This window comes from Hippoglossus hippoglossus, chromosome 1 (assembly GCF_009819705.1).
Source record: "Hippoglossus hippoglossus isolate fHipHip1 chromosome 1, fHipHip1.pri, whole genome shotgun sequence".
Lineage (NCBI taxonomy): Eukaryota > Metazoa > Chordata > Actinopteri > Pleuronectiformes > Pleuronectidae > Hippoglossus > Hippoglossus hippoglossus.
The window spans coordinates 4192905-4218501 of record NC_047151.1 but is presented as its reverse complement, the minus strand read 5'-3'; the positions used below and the strand labels follow the sequence as shown (position 1 = coordinate 4218501).

Sequence of the window (25597 nt, the reverse complement as noted above, 5' to 3'; positions counted from 1 at the left end):
TCTTCACATGCATATAGTAACAATTGACAGAGAGCCTCATATTTGAAATTTGTTTACATCACCAGCTCTGTATCATTTGATCCTTATCAAAAGTATTTCCCATCCTTCTGCTCTGACCTACATTGAACATTGTTCTGAACTGGTTCATGTGTCTCCTATCAACATGCCATGTGAAAGTGGCTCTCGCACTGGATCTCGACGAACAACTGGAAATGTTTTAGAGTCAATTTAAGCTTACGTTGGGCCAAATAGAAAAAATAAAATTTTATTAAAAGAAGTAGATCAGTGTCCGTCTTGCCTGATGGGTATTGAGGTAACAGCACAAAAGCCCAGCAGTTCAAGAGCTGCATTCATGCTACAAACGCTAAAGAGTTGAAGGGAAAAAAAATAGTTAGGTTTGGTTTTCTAGTAGGAAGTAATGTAATGTTGCTGCAGTTCATATCCTGTGGTCTGTTAATTGTGTTATCTTTTGCACACTTAACTACTTAAAGTTCCTTGCTCATCCTCTAACTGTTTGTATGTGGGTCACCCTTAACAAGTTTGTCGAAGTGTCAGATTGCTAACACATTGTTTTTGTGCCTATTTAGTGCAGCGCTAGTGTTTCTAAACGTGGCTCATCCCTCTTCTCCATGTCTAGCCTGGCCTCAGTGAAAAGCAGCCTTGCCAGGGTGACATCCTGTCCCACCATGTCCTGACCCACTTATGGCCAGGTCTGGTTAAGGCTTCGGCAGCCCAGTTCTCTAGCGCCTAACCATCACAGACTTACTATTTTAATCCGTCTGTGTCTCAGGCTGTGTTTAAAATTAACTTTTTGATCCATCTGCCAATGAATGTAAAAATTGTATGAAAGATTCATGACAGCTATTTGAATTCACATATTTCATTGATTTATTTTACATAGCAAGTTTGTGTGTGGTACAACCAAGTCTTGGGTCCAGGGATGTTAGCCCAATCTGGGTCCCATCCAGACTTCCAAAGTTCTCTCTCATTTCGTCTGTCTTACACTGAGCTCCAACTTTTATTCCAAATTCATATTTTCTCTCCGTCTATGGAGGTATACAAAACAATGTTGCAAATTAATACAGGTTAATTATTTTATAGTGACAGTCCACTGAAAAATAACTAACCTATATTATGAGTCTGTAGCGGTGTGTGAGATAACCTTTTGGGGCAGCCACAGATAAGTGTATATCCCATTAGTGGTAGTCATGTTACTTTAGTCAGCCATGAAGTGTGTGCTGAGCTCAGGATAAGAGCTAAGTTAACCCAGTTTGGACCTAAGAGAGTGAGGAGAGAGAGGTGTACTTAATGTCTGCACAGGCTCACCAAAGCGTTGGATTAGATTAATGTTGTATACGCTGCAGACACACTGATAAGATACCGTTAATGTGCCGCCACATACTTACAGAATCTCTTAGCACTTAGCGCTTATTGATAGCCTTAGCTCAACACAGTTTCCCCAGTTCTGAAAATGACATCATCACATCTCTTGTGGCATACCATAGTGACAGTGAACAGTGAGGGTCAGATAAAGAATTGTGAAAACTAGTGTCACCAGTATACTTGTAGTTGTTGAAGATTTTTTGACCATCCTCACACATTACTGTTTATGCCACTGTATATTATGGATATAATGTATATTACACTATATCTGTACAGGAGAATAGAGCCTGTCTAGTTCCACAGATACTCCCTTCTCTCTCCAAGCAGTACCCAAGGTCAGGTTATAGATTAATGACCAACCAACAGTACATTGTGTCTACGCTCATTGACTTTCATATCTAACTCAGATGCTCCAGACAGAGAGGCCCCAACTTGAACGCTTTTACATATTTCACCAGTGGCAAGATGTAAGGACACAACGTGATTTAGGAATGCATATTTAGACTTAACTATCCAATAGGATGTGAACACCTACATGTAACATAGAGAGTGACAGCAATTCTAGCCTTTCATGGATGTGCTGTTTGGGTGATACAAGTAGAGGGAGATATACTGGGAAGCTGTGGGAGACATCTTCAGACTTGGGGGTGACAATTGCTCAAGTTACTCTGTTTCACCTTCTGGTCTCCTTGATGCATCAAGTCTACATTAAAACCTTCTGCCTAAGACATCAGCTGCTGCCTGAGTTCTCCTTTCACCAGCTTCCAGAAAACTTCCATAACAGTAGTGATGAAAGTTATTAGGGAAGTAGGCCTATTTCAGCAACCGACCAATGGTCACTGACCTCATTTGTTGCACGCTAACACATTTTGTGTTGTTATGGTAATGTTTCCATTGAAAAATAGTGCGTTCAGGTTTAGTGTGCCTGCTCCAGTGACAGGTTTTCCGATTTAGCGGTTCATGTTTGCTTTCCCAGTACTGTACCTGTCTGTAGTGGTTCAGAACATTTTCATCCACTCTTCTGAATGAATCTGTCAGAGTTGTGCCTGCAGTGACTAATTCACTTACTCAGCTAGATGCTTTCTGCTAAAAACAATGAAGAGTAACAGCCTTGGGCGAGGAGCTTATCGTCCGGCGTGCTGCTTTTAAAGGAGGACTGTACTGCCAGCACCACGTGACTTTGGGGGCCTGTGAGAAAATTCTGGAGCTGATTTCATTCACCGATCACCAGTACATTCATTCAGTCCCTTTGCTGCTGCTGCAAGGTCGAGATGCTGCCCCAATAGCTCCCCTCCCCCACTCAGCTCTGCTCTGCAAGACACAGATGAATGTGTACGCACATACTCGCCCACAATGACCCTTTAGTGCATTTTAGCCTGCAATCATGCTGCAGTGGATAGTGACTCAGACCTATGCAGCAGCTATGTGACGTTCATAGGAACATGTGCAGTATATTGTAACAGTCTTAACATGTGTTTTTATGTTTGCCATTGCATTTTGCTGCCAATACGTGGCTGCATTTGTTGTTGGTTGATTCTTTCTTTTCATCCTCAGCTTTAGTATTTTGAAATGAGTAGCAAGATAACATTGGTCTGATTTTGAGCGCAATTAATGTAAAAACATTGATCACCCTGCAGTCCAGTTTTAATACAGTTCTGTGTGAAGCTTTATTATCCTTCCCTGTTACATATCTGTGTCTTTTCTCTTCCCATTTGTATGCATTCTCACATGCATGCCTTAGTCAAACACAGAAGCGTTCATTAATCTCTCAAGAGCAGTGATCAGAAATCACCAGACACTCTGTCCCCCTCTTCCCACAGCTTTCAGCTGCAAGAAATCAGATACTAGGGAAGTTTCAGCAGCATTTACTATAACCATGTAATTAGATCTTCATCACAGTTGATAAAATATCTGGACTTTGTATTAGTGGTGGTAGAGCAAGCAACACAACATGCTTTGCCAGTTCCTCTCTTTGCAGGATGTCGGTAATGCTGCAGTTTTCTGTAACTTGTTGCTCATGAGGAACTACAGGAATTCATACTGTCATTCATTGTCTCAGCAGTTTTATGTATTATAATAACCTGAGTTTAAGCTTCGACAGTCATGTCTTAGTAAGCCTTATAGCAATGGAAATGTGTCTAATCCAGCATTTCTTGTTCTTACTCTGATGACTTTTTGATGGCTGACAGATGGCCATCCTGCTGCCTTCAGTTCCCTAATGTGCACACGTATCCAGTCATTCATACATAACCAAGTAGGCAAGCACTACAGTTAAGCATTTTGCACAGCCTACCAAATATTTAGGACATGACATTTATATAAGGTCTGTGCACAATGCAGATTGTCCCCCTCCTCTTGAAGGGGGGTCATTGGAAGGAGAGAAGTGGGTGGTATGGCATGCAGAGACCAAAGGCTCTATTGTTGTTTCTTTTCAATCTGGAGATTGTTCTCTATCTTACCCCACATCTAGTCTACACCTAAGCTCAGATGCTTTTGGAGCTGAGGGTGGAGAAACTTTGGCCAGTCTTGAGGTAGTGTTGCTATTACCCTCGTTGACACTTCGTATCACATTCAAATGTATAGTTCTCTTTCTGTAGAAAAGAACAAAAAGGAAGCACATATTTCTGGGTGAAAGATCGGTGTCACACATGTAGAAGACACCAACAAAGATGTGTCGAGAGTCCCTTTAGGGTAACGTCCTGCCTCCGCCTGCTGCACCACCCTTCACCTAAATCCTGGTTCATTATTAAAATAATTGCTCTGGTTTTGGTGTTAGGTTTCCCGAGAAGGTGCAGTAATCAGGTAAATACAATACAAGGAAATAAAAATAAACACATTACTTCACTTCTCTCATTTTGGCATCAAAGATGAGGGAGTTTCCATTATTATCTATCACCACTATTACCCTGATAAATGTCTGAAATGAAACCTGTTACTTCTCATGTAAAGGAGTTAGGGGAAACACAGAATTTTCAAGCGGCCTTCTCAGTAGCCTCCCTGCCTCTCCCCCCTGTCATCATCAGTGACCTAGGTTGGAGTTTATAGCCTTGCTGTCAGAAAAGAAAACCAGGAGGAATTTTCTTGTCCATTCGCTAAAGCTCATTCTCTATAACCTATTCACCTCACATTATGTAAACGGATGCCAGCAAGGTGTTGTGTGCGTCAGGCCGTTATTGTCAGAAGTGGGTTGTGTGTCAATGACAACCGTGCTCATTAATGCATGTGACATCTTCTGTCATTTGATATTCAACTAGTGTCCAGTGATAGCCTGGGGTGAATCATTAATATGTGGGGCTAGTAATCTCAAAAGTTGTTGTGACTTTGATTGTCCATCACGCAGCATCCTCACATCCATTCAAGCCATATAGTTGTTGTCATTCACATGGTCAACAATGCCCAACATAGATCCAAATAGGTGACTGGCCAGCGTGTGATCTCAACCCCTTTAGTGACGTCCTCAACAGGTCCCAGGATTGCCCGAGGAGGTATGTGGTAACTCGTAATGATTTCTGTCAACTAACATTGGCTAAGTGACGTCATACCCTTGTCAGTTGTCCTCACTCAGAGCCATGTTTTGTTTGTTTGTGATGTCAAGGCTGGTGTATAGTCATTAGACAATTTGTTTTGGGTCTTGGAGGGCACATCAGACTGAAGTGTGGCAGCCCTCTGGATTCTATTGCCTGTTGTCAGTTGTCTGACTATAGGCCTCATTTATCAGTGTGACACACGTGTGAGACACAGAAAGGTACTGAAATGGTAGAAGGAAAGTGTTTGTCTCTCAGGCAGCACTTGCTTACACATGCTGGTTATCCTTTTGTGTATTATACAGTTTGTGTATGCTCCTGGTTTCTGAGACAAAATGTCAGACTCATTTGTGTGTTAGGCAAACAACAGGCACAGTTTGCTATTTACACATTACAATGAGCGAACCCATGAATAGAACATCTCAACTCTTTATCATACTGCACTGTTAGTCATTCTTCTTCTGTGAGTACTTAGATAACTCAGCCAGATCGTTTTGCTGCATCCTGCCTTTGTGCACTCCGGGTGTTTTCGCTTCATCTCTAAGCTTTCGTCATCAAATATCTTAATCTTAAGTGCACCCTACCAAAATGTTCCCATTTGCCCAGCCAGCAGGCTGTCGTCTCTATTACACAACAATTTGCATAAGCTCAAAAGACGTGATCCTACCACTGAGGAAGTTACAAGTGTTCTCCCCTCAGAGTTTTTCACCCTGGAGACCTACAGGCCAAGGATTTTCAACTTCATCTCAGGAGACTGACCTTTCTCTCACTTTCAGGTAGACTAGCTAAGCAAACAGCCCATTAAAGATCTAATGCCTCTAAATAGTTCTGCTCCCGTGTAACAAAAGCTTGTGGGATTTTGCCCTTGGCTGTACTGAATTTCCTGTGAAGGCTTCGTAAAACTTGTTTTATCAGAACATCTACGATCAAGTCTGTTGATGTCTTTCACAAGTTGCAACTCGATCTATTTCTTGTGAACAGCTGTAGATAAAAACAAACATTTCATCAGAGAGTGCATCAGTTGCTATGTTACAATGGCTTTGCCCTTGGGGTTTTCTTACTTTCCTTCCAGGCAGGTGATACTGTTTTGTGTCAACATATGTGCACTCTGGAGCCCTGAAGGTACACATATAGTTAATGAGTCATGCACAAATATTCATATAAGCTAAGTATATGTACACACAAAAAAGAGTGTGTACAAGCAGTGTTTTACTGGCCATTGGGCACTGCCAGAATCGCTTGGCTCTTCTTTTCAGTCACGAAAAGAGAAAATCCCTTGGCCTCGTGTGACCCCAACGGTTCTAATGACATTATTGTTAAAGGCCGGGAGCAGTGAATACAATTTATGATAGTTTTGTTTACATGTTGGTGCTGTACGTAAATTTGTAGAGGAGATACTAGCTCATCAACCAGTACTAATTCTTAGGAAGCAGCGCCAAAGCTCAGTGCAAATGTCCTGTGTTTGTTAATGTTAATATGCACTTGTGACTACATAGTCACATTGAAATGGCTCACTTGTCAGGTAGGAGGGCCCATGAGCAGAACTTGGTTTAAGGCCCCAAAGAGGTCAGGACTGACACCTGGCATGTCCCAACAATTCCTGTTGCAACATCGATAGGCCAGTTGAACCTAAAAATGTAGGTAAAGGGATAGTTCACAGAAAAATTCAAATTTGCTCATTATCCACTAACGGTTAGTGGATAATAAGTGAATTTTCATTTGGGGTGGATGAAGTGTTGGAGTCCACAAAACACTTTTGGAGTCTCAGGGATAAACAGTGTTGCAGCCAAATCCAATACAATTGAAGTAAATGGAACCCCTTCTTCAGACATAGATAACAACAGAAAGCCTAATTTTCCTCTGATATCCTCCTTGTTCTCACAGACACAACAGATGATGAGTGTCGGGGCTTTTGATGATGTTTTCAGTAACATGTGGCATCTATTGCACTTCTGTCCGTCCTGGGAGAGGGATCCCTGCCATGTGGGCTCTCTGAGGTTTCTACGTTTTTTCCCCTGTTAAAACGTTTTTTTGGTAGTTTTTCCTTACTCTTGTTGAGGGTTAAGGGCAGAGGATGTCAAACTGTGTTAAGCCCTATGAGAAAAATTGTGATTTGTCAATATAGGCATCCAACTTTATGTGCTATGTCCTAGTTAGCTTTTCCTGAATTTGTTTGCAGGTTTGTTATGCTTTAAGATCAAGATGGATAATGACTGGGCTGTCTGCCATCATTCCAGTAAATTAAAGGCGTATACATGCATCTTGTAGTCCTTTGTATTCCGAAAGTGTTTTATGTATCCCCTCGGAGCTACTGGATTTCCTGAATCTCCCTTCCTGAGCAGAAAAAGATCTTAGTTTTCATACCTATGCCCTTGTCCACACTGCCTGTGTTCCAAGGGGAAAATGTTTTGTGTTTGCAGGAAGGGTTTACGAAACCATGCATTGCTTTTGTATTTTCTCTTGTGTGACCCTGGAAAGCACGTAAAATCTCCAGCCAAAATTCCAGGACCATTACACATGGATTGACATGTTAAATGTGTCCTAACTTATCTTATCACCATGGTGTCCAGAAGACTCGGTTCTCCTGGTCTTTCTTATTCACGCACTGGGTTTTGAGCAAGTCTGGAAACTGGGAATTCTTTTGGTACATTTGTTTTTATTTTTTCACTGGGCTGAAGTGTTCCAGCAAAGAGTTGAAGCAGGGGACAAATAATATTTATTGTGATGGAGCTTGGTTACCATGGCGGTTGGCCTTGATATGCCGTCAATGCTTGCTCCTTTTCCCAAAGACGGTCTAAATGAAAGGGCGGTGTCATGTCTGCACATGATTGTTTGCTGTTAAAATTATGCTTTGGGTGCCTACTGAGAATTCCCATCTTGCATTGTTTAAATGAAAGATGGATGGAAATTGAACATCCTGGTGTCAGATTCATAGTGTATTGTTGTGAAGCTCTAGTTTTGTTTATTTTCAGCACACCTGACTTGTAATGTTGGATCCATTACCTGTTGAATTCAATAGATTCAGCAGCAGGTTCAAGGGCTGTATCGCATCTTTGCAGTTATCTCTCTGTAATATTAGGGACAATTAGAAAACAATGAAGAAAAAAGACTTGTGAAGTGTAATACACTTCAACACTGTTTACAAGAATACAGCCGTAGCATAGGTCAGTTTAGACTACTAATTATCTGGGTAAATACCAGATGACCTGGATATTGACATAGTGTCATTTAATTGACTTTAAGCTGTGTATTTTGAGTAATGCCTGCAGAGGACTTCAAAACATGATGACAGGTGACTGAAAGAGGTTCTCTGTGTCAGATGACATGAATGTAAACACGACATACTGGAAAGACGAGCTTTCCAGGTATAACTAGATGCAACAGACCCTGAAATGCTTCATAACTGTGTTACTTTGCTAAATTCAGTACAAGTCTGATGTTATAAAAATCTGTATAATGGAGTGTATGCTAATTGATAATGGACCTACTTCCTCCAATTTTCAATATTACTATCATGTGTTGTGCAAAAGTCTTATTATATTTATCCTGATCGCAAGCATCAAATTCACAGTTCATTCACAGTAAAACTTTGTTGATTAATGTTTTGGTCTCATAATGGGCAGAACTTTCAGTGTTTTAGAGACTTTATTGGTGAAAGCTCCTCAGATGTGACCAGATTGTGTCTCTCTGTGTTTTAAAAAACCCAGCAGCAGCAGCATGGCCTTACTGACCTCCCTCTTTTCAACACTAAAACAGTCAGGCTGTTTTCTGTGCACAAGGGACAGCTAAACATTGTGCTGTGTGTTTAGTCTGTTTTTCTCAAGCACAACATTACTCTAGTTTTTTTGTTGTTCATATAGTGGTGGATTATGACTGTTGCTGTATGCAAGTCTATTGTGTGAGTGAAAAGTAATGTTGTTTTTGACAGGACCTGGCATTCGTGGTTGAGTTTTTTTGTTGAGGTACGGTTGTTTTTAATGGGTGAAACTAATGTTTACAGTCATTGCTGTTGTGCTGACGGCAGGACAAAGCCTGGACCACAGTGTTCCAGAGCATCAGGGCTGAAAAACGGTATTCACAATTCACTCAGTCAGTGGACAGTAGGCAGCTGAGTGATTCAGTGGCCCTGGTAGTGTGGTATGCCAGGAGCTGTTGAACCCTACTGACTGCCTACTCGGACACAAAACAAACCAGTCTGAACCTACCCTCGTGCTTGTTTCTTTATGTGAACATGTTCTGAATGTGGCCGGTTTATTCACACTAGTCGTATAGATGAACCATTCATATTGACAGTACATGCAAATTGATCGGTAATTACAAATGGCTGTGATTAAGGACAAATAATTGAATTTCAAGCCTCATCTTATTTCACACACTCGCCTGTTCTCGTGGTTTTCACAGGACCTCAGACATATGGTGTGTCCTATGCTCCACAGAACACAGCGCTTTTATCAGCAAGGTTCAGCTGCCACAAATTCAGCCAACGGCAAAAGTCTGTCCCCGCTCTGGCTTGCACTTAAATCTCAATTGGCCCCCTTATTTTCAGGCATACTGTATATCTGCGGTCTATGTCCCCGCTGATGAAGTGGTAGATTAGCAGCTGATAGCAATACACCATTTCCTACACTACTTCCTGTCTTCTTTTTCTTTCTTTATTTAATGTCTTTGCTTCCCTGATTTTATTTTAATATAAAAATCATTCACTCATAAATGCATTCCTTCACTTCCTGGAGACTCAAATTTTAGGGTTGATTGTCAAATGAGAAAATATGGGTTTTTACAGCAAGTTCCATGACGTAAAAGTCTCAGACTAGCTAAGTGTTATGACTACCTCTTATCACAGGCATCATTCAGTGTTTGAACTTGCCAGTTATGTAACCATGCCAGTCCGATCTAAGATGGGAGACTGGTGGCGATGAAGAAAAGGGGTTGAAAATAGGTGCTGCTGCACATTGTACCAGCCACGACCCTGTTGCATAACTGCGGGCCGGCTGTTTTACAAGAGCTGAGTTTGCCTATGTTTTGCATTTGTGACAAAACGTAATTTAGAGACACACAGCTGAGCCTATTGTGTGTGGATCCCTTTGTTGTAAAAAAAATTATAGTTCTTCTACTGTGGCTTAACTGAAGTGAGAATTTTAGAACTGTGCAAAGGAGAGTTTGTTTGGCGTCTCACTTGTTTGGCTGCACTGTATTCAAAGATTGTGTTAGTTACCAGTACAAGACCCATTGTAGTTATGTGATTTTATTTAACTCATTTACCCTGAACTTTTCAGTCATTTTTATTGAAATAAAGCTAAGTTTAGTAGTGGAGCTATAGCCTGACTGATATATATCAGCCGATATCCACATTACATAAAATATTCTCAATGATTCCTAAGATGATGTTTTCAAACCCTAATGACACAGAAAAAGTAATTGAGGCTTGATATTGTAAAGATTAACCATAATTTTTATCATAAATAGAAAACACAAAAAAAACTAAATATAAAGAAGTTGAAACAAGAATATCAACTTTATTTGTTGTATCTATTCTGCATAGTTTATTCAGTAAGCTTTCATGTAGTTGCATATCTGCAAACAAACGCCAACACCAATATATCTGTAAAAAACTTTTATCAGACATTATCTTTGACATATTAGGCTGGCTTTACTGGAAATCTCACTACACAAGAATTATGTGTTGAGGATACAGTTTAATAAAGTCTATGGTTCTCATGGGAAATGAGCAGCCATATGATGAAGTATAGTCACCAGCCAGTTAGTTTTTTTTTCTTCAACCAAACGTTTCCCCACAAAGTGTAAACTTAATACTACTGTGACTCTCTGAAGAGAAGATGGAAACTTTTATAAGAACCACTGTGTTAACTGACAATTCTCTTTCTCTTTCAGGCCTATGAGCGCAGATTCCCCACCTGTCACCTCATCCCCATGTTTGTGGCGAGTGACGTGATGGTTGAGGAGACCAGCGAAGACGGGTCAACCAACAGAGTTGAGCGCCGCTGTGCCCTGGACGTGGACGCTCCACGCCTCCTCAAAAGGGTATGTTGTTCATTAGATTATGTGCATCTCATGTTCAGTGCCTTATGGTTATTATGGTTCCCTCCTGCTTCAGAGGATTAAATCGTTTTTAACTATAACTAAATACGATTAAGTAGTTTTTTCATTTGTTTACAACCTTTCTTACACATACACGATAGGGCTGCAACTAATGATTATTTTGAAAATTGATTATTAATCAGGTAAAAAGACCTTTCTAGCAGTTTATTCGAAAAGCAACTTCATATTCTGGTACAATGCTGTTTTTATATGTATTATAGACATCTGCAACTTAATAATGAGGATAATTCCAGATTCAGATATCTACAATTGAATTATGACTAGTCATAATCGAAGTTCAACGTATCTTTAATTTTCCTCAATTTATGATGCCTTAAAGTAAGTTTGAACCTGTCAGAATGATGTTGTATATGTCATGAACTTGAATTATGAATAGTCAGAATTCAATTGTAGATATATAAAACTGGAATAAAAATGTTGATATAATGTAATATACTATAATATAATAATTTAACTGAATTGTAGATATCTATAATGAAAAATTAGGAGTTTGCAGCTACAGTCTCTGAAGGCTTTAATGTAAAATGATCCCACACTTGTGACGACTTGTCTCTGCCATTTCTCAAATGTTTACTCCATAGAGGAGTCACATGAGCTAAGCAAGGCACAGGATTGGCTGGTTTACTGCCCCACCTCAGGAGATGTGTGTGTGCCAGGCATTATAACTGACCAGACTAATCGATTACCGAATTAGTTGCCAACTATTTTAATAATCGATTACAACCGATTAAGTTAGTTTGTTAGTTAGTTGTTGCAACCCTAATACACAATGTAATATCTTTGGGTGTGTTCATATTCAAGCTAATGTTAAAATGTTCTGCCTCATGTCAGTTTAGTTTCTTGTAACATGTGTTGTTGTGTGTGTGGTTTGCAGATCGCTGGTGTGGACTACGTCTACTTCAGCCAGAAAAACACTCTGAACAGAAAGGAGAGGACGCTGCACATTGAGTCCCATAATGAGACCTTCTCCAACAGGGTCATCATTCATGAGACCTGCTGTTATTCGGTCAGTAGAATACATTCCACCACATAGCTTTTAACACATGCGTGTGGGTTTATTTTTTTATAGCACAGGTGAATGCAAAGTGAAAATCAAAATCAACCCATTGTGTTTTACTCAATTGCTTATCTACACACACAAACAAGTAAACACATTTTGTGAAGCTGTTCAGCTGCTGAATGATGAGCTGCTGCCAGCACACCAATCTTAATATTTGTGCTTCCTCTAATCTCTGCCGTGCCTCCCTGCAGAATAAGCCAAGTTTAGACCAGCACTGAGCATATGGCGAGCTATCACATATCATTGGGGCAAAGATGTTATTAAATACAAAAAGGGAGACTAAGTTCTCTGTTTGTCCTTCATGGTGGAGGTATGTGCTGTCCGAGCAGCCTTCTAGTTTAGTAAAAGTTAAAGTAAGAAATGTTTCCTTCAATCATAGATTTCATGTTAAAAATATGTCTCATTATATTTTGTGTCTCGGGAAGAGACAACGCAGATGAGCCATAGAATCATTTAAAAAAAATAATTGTTACATTAATCTACTAATCTAACAAATATTTGAAAAATACTCTTGATTGCAGCCTTGAATTACTCATTCATCTTCATTCTGTCTAAATGCTTTTAAATACTGATCTGAAACCATCACCAGCTTTACTTCAGAGCTCTGCATTCATATCCAGCAATTCATGAATGGATGTGCTCTGAGTTAATGAGGTCAAGCACATTGAATTAGCCTCCAACCAACTAGCGTGCTAAATTTAGGTCCAAGGCCACACAAGCTCTTATTGTGTGCTTAAGCACACTGTGCTAACAGTAACTGGGATGGACAGCTCAGTTGGACTGAGCTAATGGACCTGGCTAAAGCTGAAATATTTTGGTAGCCACGGGTAACGAAGTTACCAGTACACTGCCCTGAGGAAAAATTTAGCTTTTGACTTCTTTTCAAAGCCTGAATGAAAAATAATTTAACTTTGTGGTATAGAGTGAGCTCTATATGGTCCAATAACAGTGAACATCTTTCTATGATGATTTTTATTTACCCCATCTTGATCACAACTCCTGTAGAGCTGCCATCGCAGTGCTAAAATCAGCTGGAAGATGGATAGAAAATAATTGTGCTCAATAGTGAAGGATACTGACCAGCGAATCCTGATGATTTGATCTGATTTGACTCTGTTCTGTGTTTTTGATTGATTGACTGTCAAAACCTTTGTACCATTTACCAGTAGCCTGTGTGTTCTTGTATGTTAGCAAGGTGTTAGTTTTACTGGGAAATGCTGATATGTAAAGGACTGGCTAATTTTATATGGACCGAATGACACACACTCCCACTGGCAGTGCACAGTGTGAAAATTGTTCTCTGTGTTAGTCATCGTTGAATGACGCTGGGTGTGTGGTGACCATAGAAACATGCATGTGCATACAGTATAAAATATACTAAAAACATTTTGTATGATTGCACAGGTTCATCCGGAGAATGAGGAGTGGACGTGCTTCGAGCAGACCGCCAGTCTGGACATCAAGTCATTCTTTGGCTTTGAGAGCACGGTGGAAAAGATTGCTATGAAGCAGTACGCCAGCAGTATCAACAAGGTGTGTGTGTTTCGGTTGTTACACCTAATTAATGATATGTACCGACCAAATTGGTTAAGGTAAGGAGAAGCATAAGTTAACAGCATAATGGGTCCTGCATGGATAAAACAGAACACACATCAGTGTATTATGTAACTTTGGTATCAAGGGGTTTCTGCAGCACAAGTCTGTCAGTCCATCTCATGCTGTAATAGCAGAAATAAGCTTGTATAATCTCTTTAGCCATTTTCATATATGAGCGCTGCAAAATGTCTGTATAATTGGGCCCAGACTTTCTGTTGACCTCATCGTGTGTTAGAAACGTCATCAATGTGCATCTCATTCAGACGATATTACCAGGGGGCTGGCAGGAGAAACTCATAATCTCAGCAGCAACTGACTCCGACATCTGCGTTCTCACATACAGCCCCTCTGGAGAGGGTTATTATTCGGTTCAATACAGGTCTGAATGCAGCTTTAGAGTGTACAGGAGTCCACAGATATAGTATCATGATTACTGTTAGCCCTTTCTCCCAAATTCCACTGTTAATGTTCATTTCCTTGAATTCACATCCTCTCCTGCTATTCCTCACAGGGAAAAGAAATAATCGAGTACTACCTGAAGGAGCTAGAAGATGAGGGGATCACTCGCATACCCCGCTGGAGTTCCTCCTCCCATTCCCTGTCTCCCCCCAGGCCGACCAGACTAATTACCAGCCCGCCTGACCCCCCCAAGCTCGTGGTCACACCTGCTGTTTCAATTCCACTGCCCGCCAACGCCAAAGACAGCTCCTCCCAAGACACCAAGCAGGACAGCACCCCGCTTCAGGCAGACAGCCTAACTGAGATTCTGGCCAGTACATCTGAAGGTCTGTTCCTGCAGATGCTTGAAAAATGAATGCTACTTATCTTATATACACAAGTTATAATGGTGACAATCTTTGTAGCAAGTCAACATTTAAAAGTTATCTATTAAAGGCAAAGAAATGGACAAATAAAGAAGATGTAATGACTTTGGTTTCAGTGAAGCTGTGTGTCACATTACCTTTGCTTGAACAATTTTAATCAGAGCTGTTGTGATTTTGTGTTGCAGACAAGCTGGATGCAGACTATATCAAACGTTACCTAGGCGACCTGACCCCCCTGCAGGAGAGCTGTCTGATCAGACTTCGTAAATGGCTGCAGGAGTCACACAAGGGAAAGGTGATTAACAATTTTCCCACTCTCATATTAAATTATTGTCATGGACCTCTTACAGAGGAGTAGAACACAAAAAGTTAAGTAGATCAAAAATTCGGACTCAGATGATTTTATTCGGACAGCTATCAACTACGTGTTACGTGTAACTCAGCAGCCAGTTTAAAATGATTTAAACTAGCAAACTTGCGGTGACACTGATAGTTATAGAAAATTATTGTGATTTTGTTTGTTTTCTCACAAAATAAACTACAGCTTAACACTCTCCCCTTACTCCCTAGATCCCTAAGGACGAGCACATCCTGCGTTTCTTGCGGGCGAGGGACTTCAACATAGACAAGGCCCGTGAGATCCTGTGTCAGTCGCTGACCTGGAGGAAGCAGCACCAGGTGGACTATCTGCTGGAGACCTGGAGTTCACCACAGGTCCTGCAGGACTACTACACCGGGGGCTGGCACCACCATGACAGAGGTTGGTTTGCATCTGCAAACACACTCAAACACAGTTGATCAAGTTTACGTGCTGCAGCCTCACGTGTGCAAGCATATGCAAACACATGTTCACGTTTGATTTATGTTGACCGTCTTGGAGTTGGCTATGTTTGCACTGTCAACAGTTCTCCAGTTTCTCCCATTCTCAAGTTGCATGCAGGCAGGCACACTAGAGTCATTCTCAGCAACCCACAGCCTTTAGCCATGGACTTGAATTAAATATGAAGCCAATTTGTTGGCTCAACTTTGTTACCCAAATAGCTTACAGAGTCACACACTCGCACATAGTCTCACACGCACACACACACACAGTCTCACACACACACACAGTTACATTTAAGTAGCTTTAAAGGATAGTTCCTCCAAAAATTTAAATGCACTCATTATCTACTCACCGCTATGCTGATGGGAGGGGTGAAGTGTTTGAGTCCACAAAACCGTATGTATTTGTTCCAGATCAACAGGGGCAAAACATGAAAGTATTTCCCATTGTACACAGTCACTTACTGCTTTACGTAACAGAAGAACAGACATGCACATAATGCAGGCCTTTCCACTTAACTTTCAGCCTCGCAGAATGTAAACAGTGTGATGGATCATGTAAATATTTGTTTTGTTTGTCTAGATGGTCGTCCATTGTACATCCTAAGGCTTGGCCAGATGGACACTAAAGGACTGGTCCGTGCTCTGGGAGAGGAGTCTCTACTCAGACATGTACGTAACACAAGCTGCAACACACTCTGAGTTTGCATGTTTCAGTATGGGTTTATAGGACAGGCAGTAGGTAGTTGGATTACACGGAATGAGTGTGCAGTGGCATGTCCTGACTGGTGTATTAACAACAGGATGTATACAGTACAGGCCATGTATAAATAGTCTGCTTATTTATAAAGCTGCTTGAACTGTACGTTGCTCTGGTTACCGACATGTAAAAACACAGAGCAATGAGTGTATATCGTGTCATTGTAGGTGCTGTCTATCAATGAGGAGGGTCTGAGACGCTGTGAGGAGAACACCAAGGTGTTTGGTCGACCCATCAGGTAAACCTTCAGCACTGATCAAAGTCCATCAAGTTATCTGGCAAAATGTCAACTTTCTCTAGTTGTTTTTTTCCTCAGATTTGTGCATTTGCTATTTTACAAAGTAAAATATATTTGTAAATTGAATCTCTTTCGATTTTTTGAGTGTTGGTTTACTACAAACAAGCAATTCAAAAATATCTGACTCCTGGAATGCGTGATGGGCATTTTGTAAAAGAAAAGTATCATAAGGTTGTATAATTCAGGCGAAATGCAGAATTACATTGTCTTAAGACTGTGATATAAAGACCAGAGTGCAATTAAGACTACAAAGTGGACTAAGTAAAAAAACTGACAATTAACAATGATTAATCCTAAAAAAGATAACATATCCAGCAAATGATAAGGGAAATCAGAGCTAATTGCTCAAAAGTATATGAAAAGCTTCTTTTTTTTTTTAAATCACCAAACAACTCAAGCTGTCTGGATTCAGTTCAGTAGTTGCAGCCTTGATAGTACACACACAATCATTCACACAACGCATGAGTCAGTCCAGAGGAGTATTATCACTACCAAAATGGAAAGAATGCATGAGGCCCGTCTCTGAGTGCACTGATTCAAATGGCGATGGAGAGACAGGGTGAGAGTGAGGGAACAGAGATGGAATCTGTCATCTGTCAGCCCTCTAAAACAGGAGGAGGTGGCTAGGATAAGAGCCTCACAGGAAAGCATGTGAAGCATGAATGGCTGGCACATCACAGTTCTCAGCTGGAGCGCATGGAGGGAAGACAAAAGTTGTGGAGATGGAGGAAGCATGGGGAGGGGCGAGAGGAGATCCCAAATTAGCAAGCATTGCCTTCACCACTTAAGCTTCACTGAAGGGTGACGGGTGCTAAGTGGTCAGAGAGAGGCTGTAACCCAGTTGTGTGTGTGTGTGTGTGTGTGTGTGTGTGTGTGTGTGTGTGTGTGTGTGTGTACACTTATGCACACTCTAATCCTCTCACTTCCTCCTCTGTAGCTGTTGGACTTGTCTGGTAGATCTGGAGGGACTGAACATGCGTCACCTGTGGCGTCCGGGAGTCAAGGCGCTGCTGAGGATCATCGAGGTTGTGGAGGCCAACTACCCAGAGACTCTGGGACGGCTGCTTATACTAAGAGCTCCCAGGGTCTTCCCTGTCTTATGGACACTGGTGAGAACCAGGACAGAGTCACAGTAACTCGAAAAATAGAGTAGGAGGAAACAACCTAAACATCACCATATCACAGCTACACAAAAACAAGTATTGCCTTAAACATAACTAACTCTGTTAGAAAATGCAAGTTTTACAAACTGATAACTCCAAACAACACGTGCACACATTCTGCTCTGCTTTTGTTGTTGCTGTAAATTCACACGTTTTGCCACAACCAATTTTGCCACAACCAATTTGATAAAACCACTTCTGCCCCTGGCCTTAGGTGAGTCCATTCATTGATGAAAACACCCGAAAGAAGTTCCTCATCTATGCAGGCAATGACTACCAGGGTCCTGGAGGTCTGGTCGACTACATCGACAAAGAGATCATCCCCGACTTCCTGGGAGGAGAGTGTATGGTGAGAGTCTGATGAAGATTTTAACTTGTTAGATGTTTTTTTTTTATCAAAATAATTAAATTCTGAAGCTGAACTTTCTGGGACACGACACTATCTGAGATCTCAGGTGGTGTCGGGAGCAGATCCCTCAGATATGCTGACCCAGTTCCATGTGTGCTTCTGTCTCTGCATGTGTGAACATGCATTGCTTTTTCTCTGCAGTGCGAGGTACCAGAAGGCGGCCTGGTTCCCAAATCCATGTACCGCACAGCCGAGGAGGTGGAGAGTGAGGACATCCGCCTGTGGACAGAGACAATCTACCAAAGCGCCAGCATCTTCAAGGGAGCACCGCACGAGGTGAGGCTGAACACAGAGCACCGACGTGAGAAGTAAAGATGATAATCCTGTGATGATGTTTTACGTGAATGTAGGGCAGGACAATGTAGATCTGCATTAGGTCACAGATGCAAGTTTTGTTGAAAGTTCTGCCACCTAGTGGCTGTTACATGTAGATTACTTCTTAATGGTTTCTGAGTTCAGATGTGGACCAAATGTTGAATCATAATCTGCTGTTACTGTCCCATTATATAATTTATTCCAAAGGGAGGGATGCATCGTCAGGCATAATCAGCCTTCTGGAAGCAGTTTAGATTTCATGGTGATGAGCCTGTGACCATCACACACAGATGTCCACTGATTCCTCTATTTTTTTTTCTTATTTTGGTAAGAATCTCAGATATGGAGCAACATGAACGAAGAGAACAGTATGAGATTCATTTCTTTCTCGCAGCGCAGCGCTGCCTTTAATAGCAGTAAAAAAGAATGTGAGAAAAATAAGAAACGAGAACTAGAGAGAGTTGTAAAATGTTTCTCATTGGTTTTGTTTGGTCCTTTTCTTTCTTTCCTGAGACATCACTGAATCACTTCTCTCCCTCTTCTCTTTCCTCCAACTAGCTGCTGATAGAAATCATCGACGCCTCCTCAGTCATTACCTGGGACTTTGACGTGTGCAAGGGCGACGTCGTTTTCAACATCTTCCACTCCAAGCGAGCCCCCCAGGCGCCACGCAAAGAGGCCTTGGTGGCCCACGGCATCACTTCTCCAGTCGTCAACAACGTCCAGCTTATCGACAAGTCGTGGACGCTGGGGCAAGATTACAGCATGGTGGAGTCCCCACTTACCTGTAAGGAGGGGGAGAGTGTACAGGTGAGCATCCAGGATCATGAATAACATTTTAACATTGACAAACCATAAATGTTAACGTTTCTTTGCTTGTTGGTCATTGGCGTTATCTGTATTCTGTCTTTAGGGCTCCCATATAACGCGATGGCCAGGTTTCTACATCCTCCAATGGAAGTTCCACAACATGCCGGCCTGCTCGGCCACTAACCTGCCCCGAGTGGACGATGTGCTGGCCACCTTGCAGGTCTCCTCGCACAAGTGTAAAGTCATGTACTACACCGAAGTGTTGGGATCTGAGGACTTCAGGTTTGTGAATGTGTGAGTGATTGACAGAAAAAAACATAATTTTGTGTCCATTTTATATACATGTAGTTTGTATGTGTCCATATTTTTGCAGTTTTTCAGATGTTTAACCATGATGTATAGTCTTGATTTCAAACTTTTACTTTCCTTTATGTTTTCTCATTTCTCACTCCTGTCCTCTTTACGTTTTCCTTCTCTACAACCTAGTACACATTTAATCTGTCATGTTCCTATAATGACCTTTATGAAGTGCCTCAAGAGCATCAGGATTGTTTTGGCCCAGAGTTTTAAAATGAGGATACTTCTCTCCCTTGGAAACTCTGTTAATCTTTTTCTGTCCAATCCACTCCTTTTTTGTCCCTCACAACCCCATCTTCGTCCTCCTCCTACCCCTTCTCTTCCTCTTCCTCCTCCTCGTCCTCCTCCTGCTCTGTCTTCTTACAATGAAGAACCGCTTGCTGTGATGTGCAGAGTTTGTAAGTGGCTCAGTGTTTGCCCCTTTTCCTGAAGCACTAGATCCTCATCCTCATTGCTGCTGCTTTTGGCTGCTAATCTGAATGCTCCTCAGTGGGAGTCAAGATTCTAATGCAGCAAAGAGATGCTTGATCGCATCTGTTTTTGCTCAAAATTTAGAATTTGTTAGCGCTGGCTAACAGGACTTTGCTGCTTTATTCTCGCTGGAGAAAGTGTCCTTGCACGGAGACTACAGTTTAATTCACTGGCTTCAGTCACCCTGCTTGCATGACTAACAATATCAGGAATCTTAGTTAAGTTCAGACTTGTTGTCAGTTTCGGTGTATCCAATCGCCCACACAACATTTTTTATCCACATGCAAATTCATTTCCTGTTATTTGTTATTCAATACTCATTCATGTTTACTACCCAACCTACTGAACCTCACTTTGCTTTCAGTTTCCCTGTTTTTTCATTTGACCTTGCCGTCTAAAACTGACTTGAGATCACCATCTAACTCATTGTAGTGGTATTTAACAGGATGCTTTTCTAATGGTTTACACATTTGGTTGAGATTTACGTATGAAATTCAACCTAAACTAAGTGAATATGAAATTTAGGTAATATTTTACGCATAGCTACATACGAAAATAAATTTGGGAATCGTGTTTTTTGCTTGTGATGCAGTGACCCTTGACTTTAAAAGGTCAACATTACTATAGAATTGACATATTTTATGTACATTTTAAAGATGTTTATGTAAGCACCTGGCAAACCGTTGGTTGCTCCTGGCCCCAAGGTTAGAATCGCTCCAATAGGATGGATGATAAGAACAAAGCATTACAAAAGTGATCACAATACTACAACAAATTCATGTCATTTGTCAGAAGCAGTTGATAGTTTAAGTCATCTATGAAGCAAAAGTGTGATTCGTGGCTCCAGCTTTAATATCGTTTTCAATGGAAACCGCCTGAGTCGTCCTGCAGTGGTTTCATGTTGGGTTCTGACCCGGCCCTTTGCTGCATGTTTTCCCACACTCTCTCTCTCCTTGTTTTATGCTTGCACTCGCCTTTAACACTTAATGTCTTTTTAAGTTAAGATACAAAAAACATATTACACTATTATACAATATTATACTAGTAAAAAATGAAAATTGTCATATTTGACTTTTTTTTTATTGTATGAATATTTCCTTTCAGCTGTTAATGCAAGTCATTCTATTGGATTATAATGTGTTATGAAGGTTTACATACAGTTGTAATTCAGGTTATAATGTACAGTTTCAAGAGAGTAGTTCATTGAACTTAACAATCATGCGGCGGCTGTAGTCGCTGGCGCTGGTGAACTGTGTTCCATTGTGCAGAGAGGTCTTTGTGTTATTTAGCCTGTCCTCCGTAGTATCACAGGGTAGGACGAAATAATAGCAACACTTGTCTGTACAATTTAGTACAATTCAACAACACCATGAACTGCAGCAGACTATTTGACTGCATTAGTTTTAACTAGGTGCAGTAGAATGTAAAAGATAAACGAGTAAACTGAGTTCATAGAAACTTAATGACTCTTTGATCCAAACAAAAGCATCAAGCAGCTTCCTGCTGCATATACTTTGAATGTAAGGTCTTTATTTAAAACATGTTTTGATATATTTATGCAGAATTTAATGCAAAAAATACAAAAAATAAATAAAAGTTAAGCCACAAAAGAGTTTTGATTCTGTCCTCAATGAAACTCACTGAAGTTAAGCAAAACCTTTCCCCACAAAGGTATTTTTTTATGTCCTCTAACACATCCTCATTGGTTGTTGCAGCCTTTTGTGGAACCTTAGCGTTTGGTGTTTAACACTGTGGGTACATTTCCCTCCAGAAGGTGCAAGTTGTCCGCATGGTTCTGCATCATGAGCACGAGTTGTGCACACAGACTGCTTTCAGTTAGTCACAGGCAGACTGGGGGCTGCTTAGGTGCTGCATAAAGCAGCTGAAATGAGCATCTCCTCACATGTTATCTGTCTCTGTCTCTTCTCTCAGGGGTTCGATGACCAGCCTGGAGTCGAGCCACAGCGGCTTCTCTCAGCTCAGCGCCGCCACCACCTCCTCCAGCCAATCACAATCCAGCTCGATGATCTCCAGGTAGAAAATGGAAGCAGAGGACTTCAATCCCCATAATCCCCCCCCCTGATTGACCTTACCATCAACATCGAAGCCAACCCCCCACCCCCCCACCCCCCCACCCCACACCTTCTTGTTTTGGACTCTGTTCCTATTGCACAGCCAGTCTCTATAGAACTGAAGCATGCAAGCTTGCACAAACAGAAGACAAAGAATACAAATAAATCTGAAGCAAAAAGAAAAAAAGGAGACTGTGCAAATTAAAGGGCTGATTTTTGCACAAAGGTCAAATATTTATTGTGCCTGGCGTCTCTGCTAGGCAGCAGCTAGAATCAGTATATTAGCGGTATGTTTGTTTGCATCACGTGCAGGGTGGGAAGGTTAAAAGTCAAGAATTGGGTCGAGGGGCCTTTGTGGCACCGGAAGCGGGAAGAAGCAATATTCTCATTCTGGGAACGACGAGACGGGACGACGACACTGGAGGCGCTGTTACATATATGCACTTACTTATGTGTACATTCACATACACAGCACTGAGATGAGGAAGAGCTAATTCCTGTGCGGTGGCTGAAAAGCCTGGATGTGCTGCTACATACATTAAACAACACCAACATGTCAACATACAAAATGGACGTTTGATGCAAAAAAAATGTTTGCCATATTGTTACCAGAGAGGTTTGTTTAATCTGGTGAACTGTTTATAGGTCAAGTGTGGGTGCTGTAAACTCTTAACTAGACCTGGGTCGAATTTCAGCTGCATATAATGTTGTTTCTTTTTAAACAGTGTGGAGTTAACAGAGTGGGTGGAGCTCAGTGAATCATGACAATACAGATGGAGTAAGCACAGTCTCCACTTGACAGGAAAGTGTACAAACGTTTTCCTGCATCTTTTTGGCGTCCATTGTATTGTCACATGACGCAAAGCTCACGCATCTGTCTCACGAGGGCTTTATCACACTTTGAAAAGCAGACTATTTGACCCGGGTCTGACTCTCAGCGAAGTAATCCACTAGAAGCAATAACAGGAGTTTGACTTTCTACTGTGTGAAAAGTTTCTATTTATCATTTTGAGGTTTGTGGAGGATCATGGGTGCCGATTGCAGATGACCCTCTTGCTGTGGACAGGCAGACAGACAGGCAAACTGAGCCAGTGAACAGCTAAACTCTGGCATCAGCATTATCACTTGTTGTCTCTGTTACCATTATGTCAGGAGAGAAGCAAAAAAAAAAAAAAAACATGTCTTCCCAGATTTTCTCCTGGGCACCTTTTTATTATCCTTTTATTTCTGTAAACGTTACCTGGAAATGTCCATTGTTAGTTTGATTTATGTTCATTCTGTGCACAGTTGAGGAATGAGTCAGAATCAGGTCGTCAAGGTGATGCCTTGTCACTGATTTGTGAATGTGCTACTGATTGGTCAGCACTCGCGAACCAATGAAATGCCTGAATTTGGAAGGTTCTTGTGTCATTGGGCAGCACTGCCGTCATTCGATATTTGTTTTTCCAGAGAGGTGTAGATTTCAGTGTGCATTAGGGGTGAATGTTACTTTGTGATTATCATTTGGAGGCATGTCGACATGTTGAAACTGTACATGTGCTCGTGTTGGTTGGAGCTAAAAATGTTACTGATATTTTGGGATGAGTTTTTGATGAGGTGAAGCAGTGTGGTGTTTTTGCTGCATGGTCACGTGGTGATTGGGTTTACAGATGTATTATTTAAAAGTTAAGAAATAGCCATTTTAAGAGCCATGTGTCAATAAATACCATTTTAGCCTTTGTAAGCATCACTTAGAAACGTACCTGCTTTTTTTTCAAGGTCATCACTGTAATACATGAGCGATTGTGAATTAAGAAACATTTCTAAATGCAACACATCCATGCAACAGTTTTTTAAATACACTATTTGGTTAATGAGCACTGATGACTTCACATAGATCCGACTGCCCGCAGAGGGCAGAAACGATCACCATTGCCAGGAGTCATCAGGTGCTGTTGCCATGGTAACCGAGTGCAGCTCACAGCAAAAAGAAACAAACGAAAAAAAAACCCGAGATGGAGGCTTCCTCCTGAAACTCCTGGCTCTGCCTGTTGTCGTTTTTGATACATGCTTGTTTGAAACTGTAAATGAAAGGTCAAGGGTTAACGTGTGATAACTATGTCATAACTGCAATAACATGAAATGCTTTAGTGAGAAAAAGGACCTCCTCAGACTGAGGGATATTAGGTGTGAATAGTTGTGTAAAGGAGTAAAGGTTATGAACGGTGGCTTTTAAGAGATGCCTGTAAAATGTGTGTAAACTCTGACTCGGCTGCACAGAGCAAGTGTGTTTCCACTCACGAGTCTGGAGGAGCATGTCTCAATCACACAACTAACCTTCCTTTACCTGATATTTCTTCAGGAGACTAGATTTCCATTCCTTCAACGGTTCAACTGATGAAACAAGTAGCATCAGTTCAATTAACTACTCATATTTCCCTTTCTCCCTCTTTGTCTCTTGTACACTCCAGTTTTACAGTTTTGCTTTCTAACACTCCATGGTGTGTATCTATAGAAATCAGAGTGGACCTTTTGATTGAAGCCATAGGCATAAACACTGAACCTGTTCATCAAGATCTCAATGACAAGTGAGGGCTATAACTGTTTGTCTTGACTGTTCAACACATTTGTCTGTCTCTGCTTCTTTTTCTGACATCGTTGCATATCTTCTCTTTATCTTCATGTGAGAAATAATGTAAAAAGTACATATTTGGATTAATGAGAATATGGCGCCTTTACATGTTTTAAAAACATTAAACTTGAACTATGAGCAAGTACATGTGTCAAATTCATTTGTTTGTCCTGTGGCTGTGCTAGTTTTCATTGTGATCACGGAGTATGGTTACATTGTACGTAAAGCTATCGTGCTAAAAAACACGTGACTTGGGGAATGAGCATGAGCATCTTTAATTGTTTGCAGTGTTTATTGCAGCAAACTTGGTCAGTGTGTCTCCTGACCCTTTGTATTCACTGTGCCACTGACTGCATTCATTTTTTAATGACTTTAATTATTGAGAATCATAAAAATGGGTTTCATAAATACTCACTGACTTTAATAATGATATGTCCCCATTAACCTTAATTTCCTGATTGCACACCACTATTTTCCAGTCTGAATCTTTCTCTCAGGTACTGTTAGAGCAGCTGTAGGTAAGCGATTAATAACCAACATCTCTGATTTGCCAGAGGCAGGAATTTTCATGAGACAGATTTTCTAGCAGATAGGTAAGAAGCCTTGGATTCATGTTATTGTTGTGATTATGAATAGCGTCAGTTTAGCATTAAACTCATTCTATAAGCCAAGAGATTACTTAAAAAGAAAAGCAGGGGGCTGAGAACAGCCTTGACATACACCATATTTCCTATAAAATTGAGAAAATATACAATAAAAGTTCCACAGGCAAATTAAGTTCTGCTTTTGTAGCATTTTTTTATTCAGTTGAGTCTGTTTCCAGTTACTGCACTGGATGTGGAGGATGAGATCATATTTCTGTGATCCATCACACTGCAATGTGTTGCATGTGGTCTTCTTGTGGGAACTGTTGGGATTCTCTATACATTTTAAGGTCTTGACTTTATTATGTTATGATTTGACGTTTTAAATTGTACTGATTTGATTACCTTTTATTTCAGT

At 41.0% G+C, this 25597-nt stretch overlaps 1 protein-coding gene across 2 annotated transcripts in view; it reads left to right on the top strand.

Annotated features, from left to right (window-relative positions):
* Positions 1 to 24755, top strand: part of si:dkey-237i9.1 (SEC14-like protein 1) — a 31751-nt gene extending 6996 nt beyond the window's left edge. Inside the window, exons 3-17 of one of the 2 annotated variants that reach the window (XM_034601858.1) lie at positions 10800 to 10949; positions 11902 to 12033; positions 13492 to 13620; positions 14195 to 14468; positions 14693 to 14802; positions 15078 to 15267; positions 15913 to 16001; positions 16257 to 16327; positions 17325 to 17496; positions 17765 to 17899; positions 18101 to 18235; positions 18833 to 19084; positions 19188 to 19366; positions 19813 to 19839; positions 21845 to 24755. In XM_034601858.1, coding sequence (XP_034457749.1) covers positions 10800 to 10949; positions 11902 to 12033; positions 13492 to 13620; positions 14195 to 14468; positions 14693 to 14802; positions 15078 to 15267; positions 15913 to 16001; positions 16257 to 16327; positions 17325 to 17496; positions 17765 to 17899; positions 18101 to 18235; positions 18833 to 19084; positions 19188 to 19366; positions 19813 to 19839; positions 21845 to 21950 — 2151 coding nt within the window. In that variant the 3' untranslated portion in view covers positions 21951 to 24755. The remainder of the gene's footprint in view (positions 1 to 10799; positions 10950 to 11901; positions 12034 to 13491; positions 13621 to 14194; positions 14469 to 14692; positions 14803 to 15077; positions 15268 to 15912; positions 16002 to 16256; positions 16328 to 17324; positions 17497 to 17764; positions 17900 to 18100; positions 18236 to 18832; positions 19085 to 19187; positions 19367 to 19812; positions 19840 to 21844) is intronic. The other variant, XM_034601867.1, reaches the window with a different exon arrangement.
* Positions 24756 to 25597: the final 842 nt, after the last annotated feature.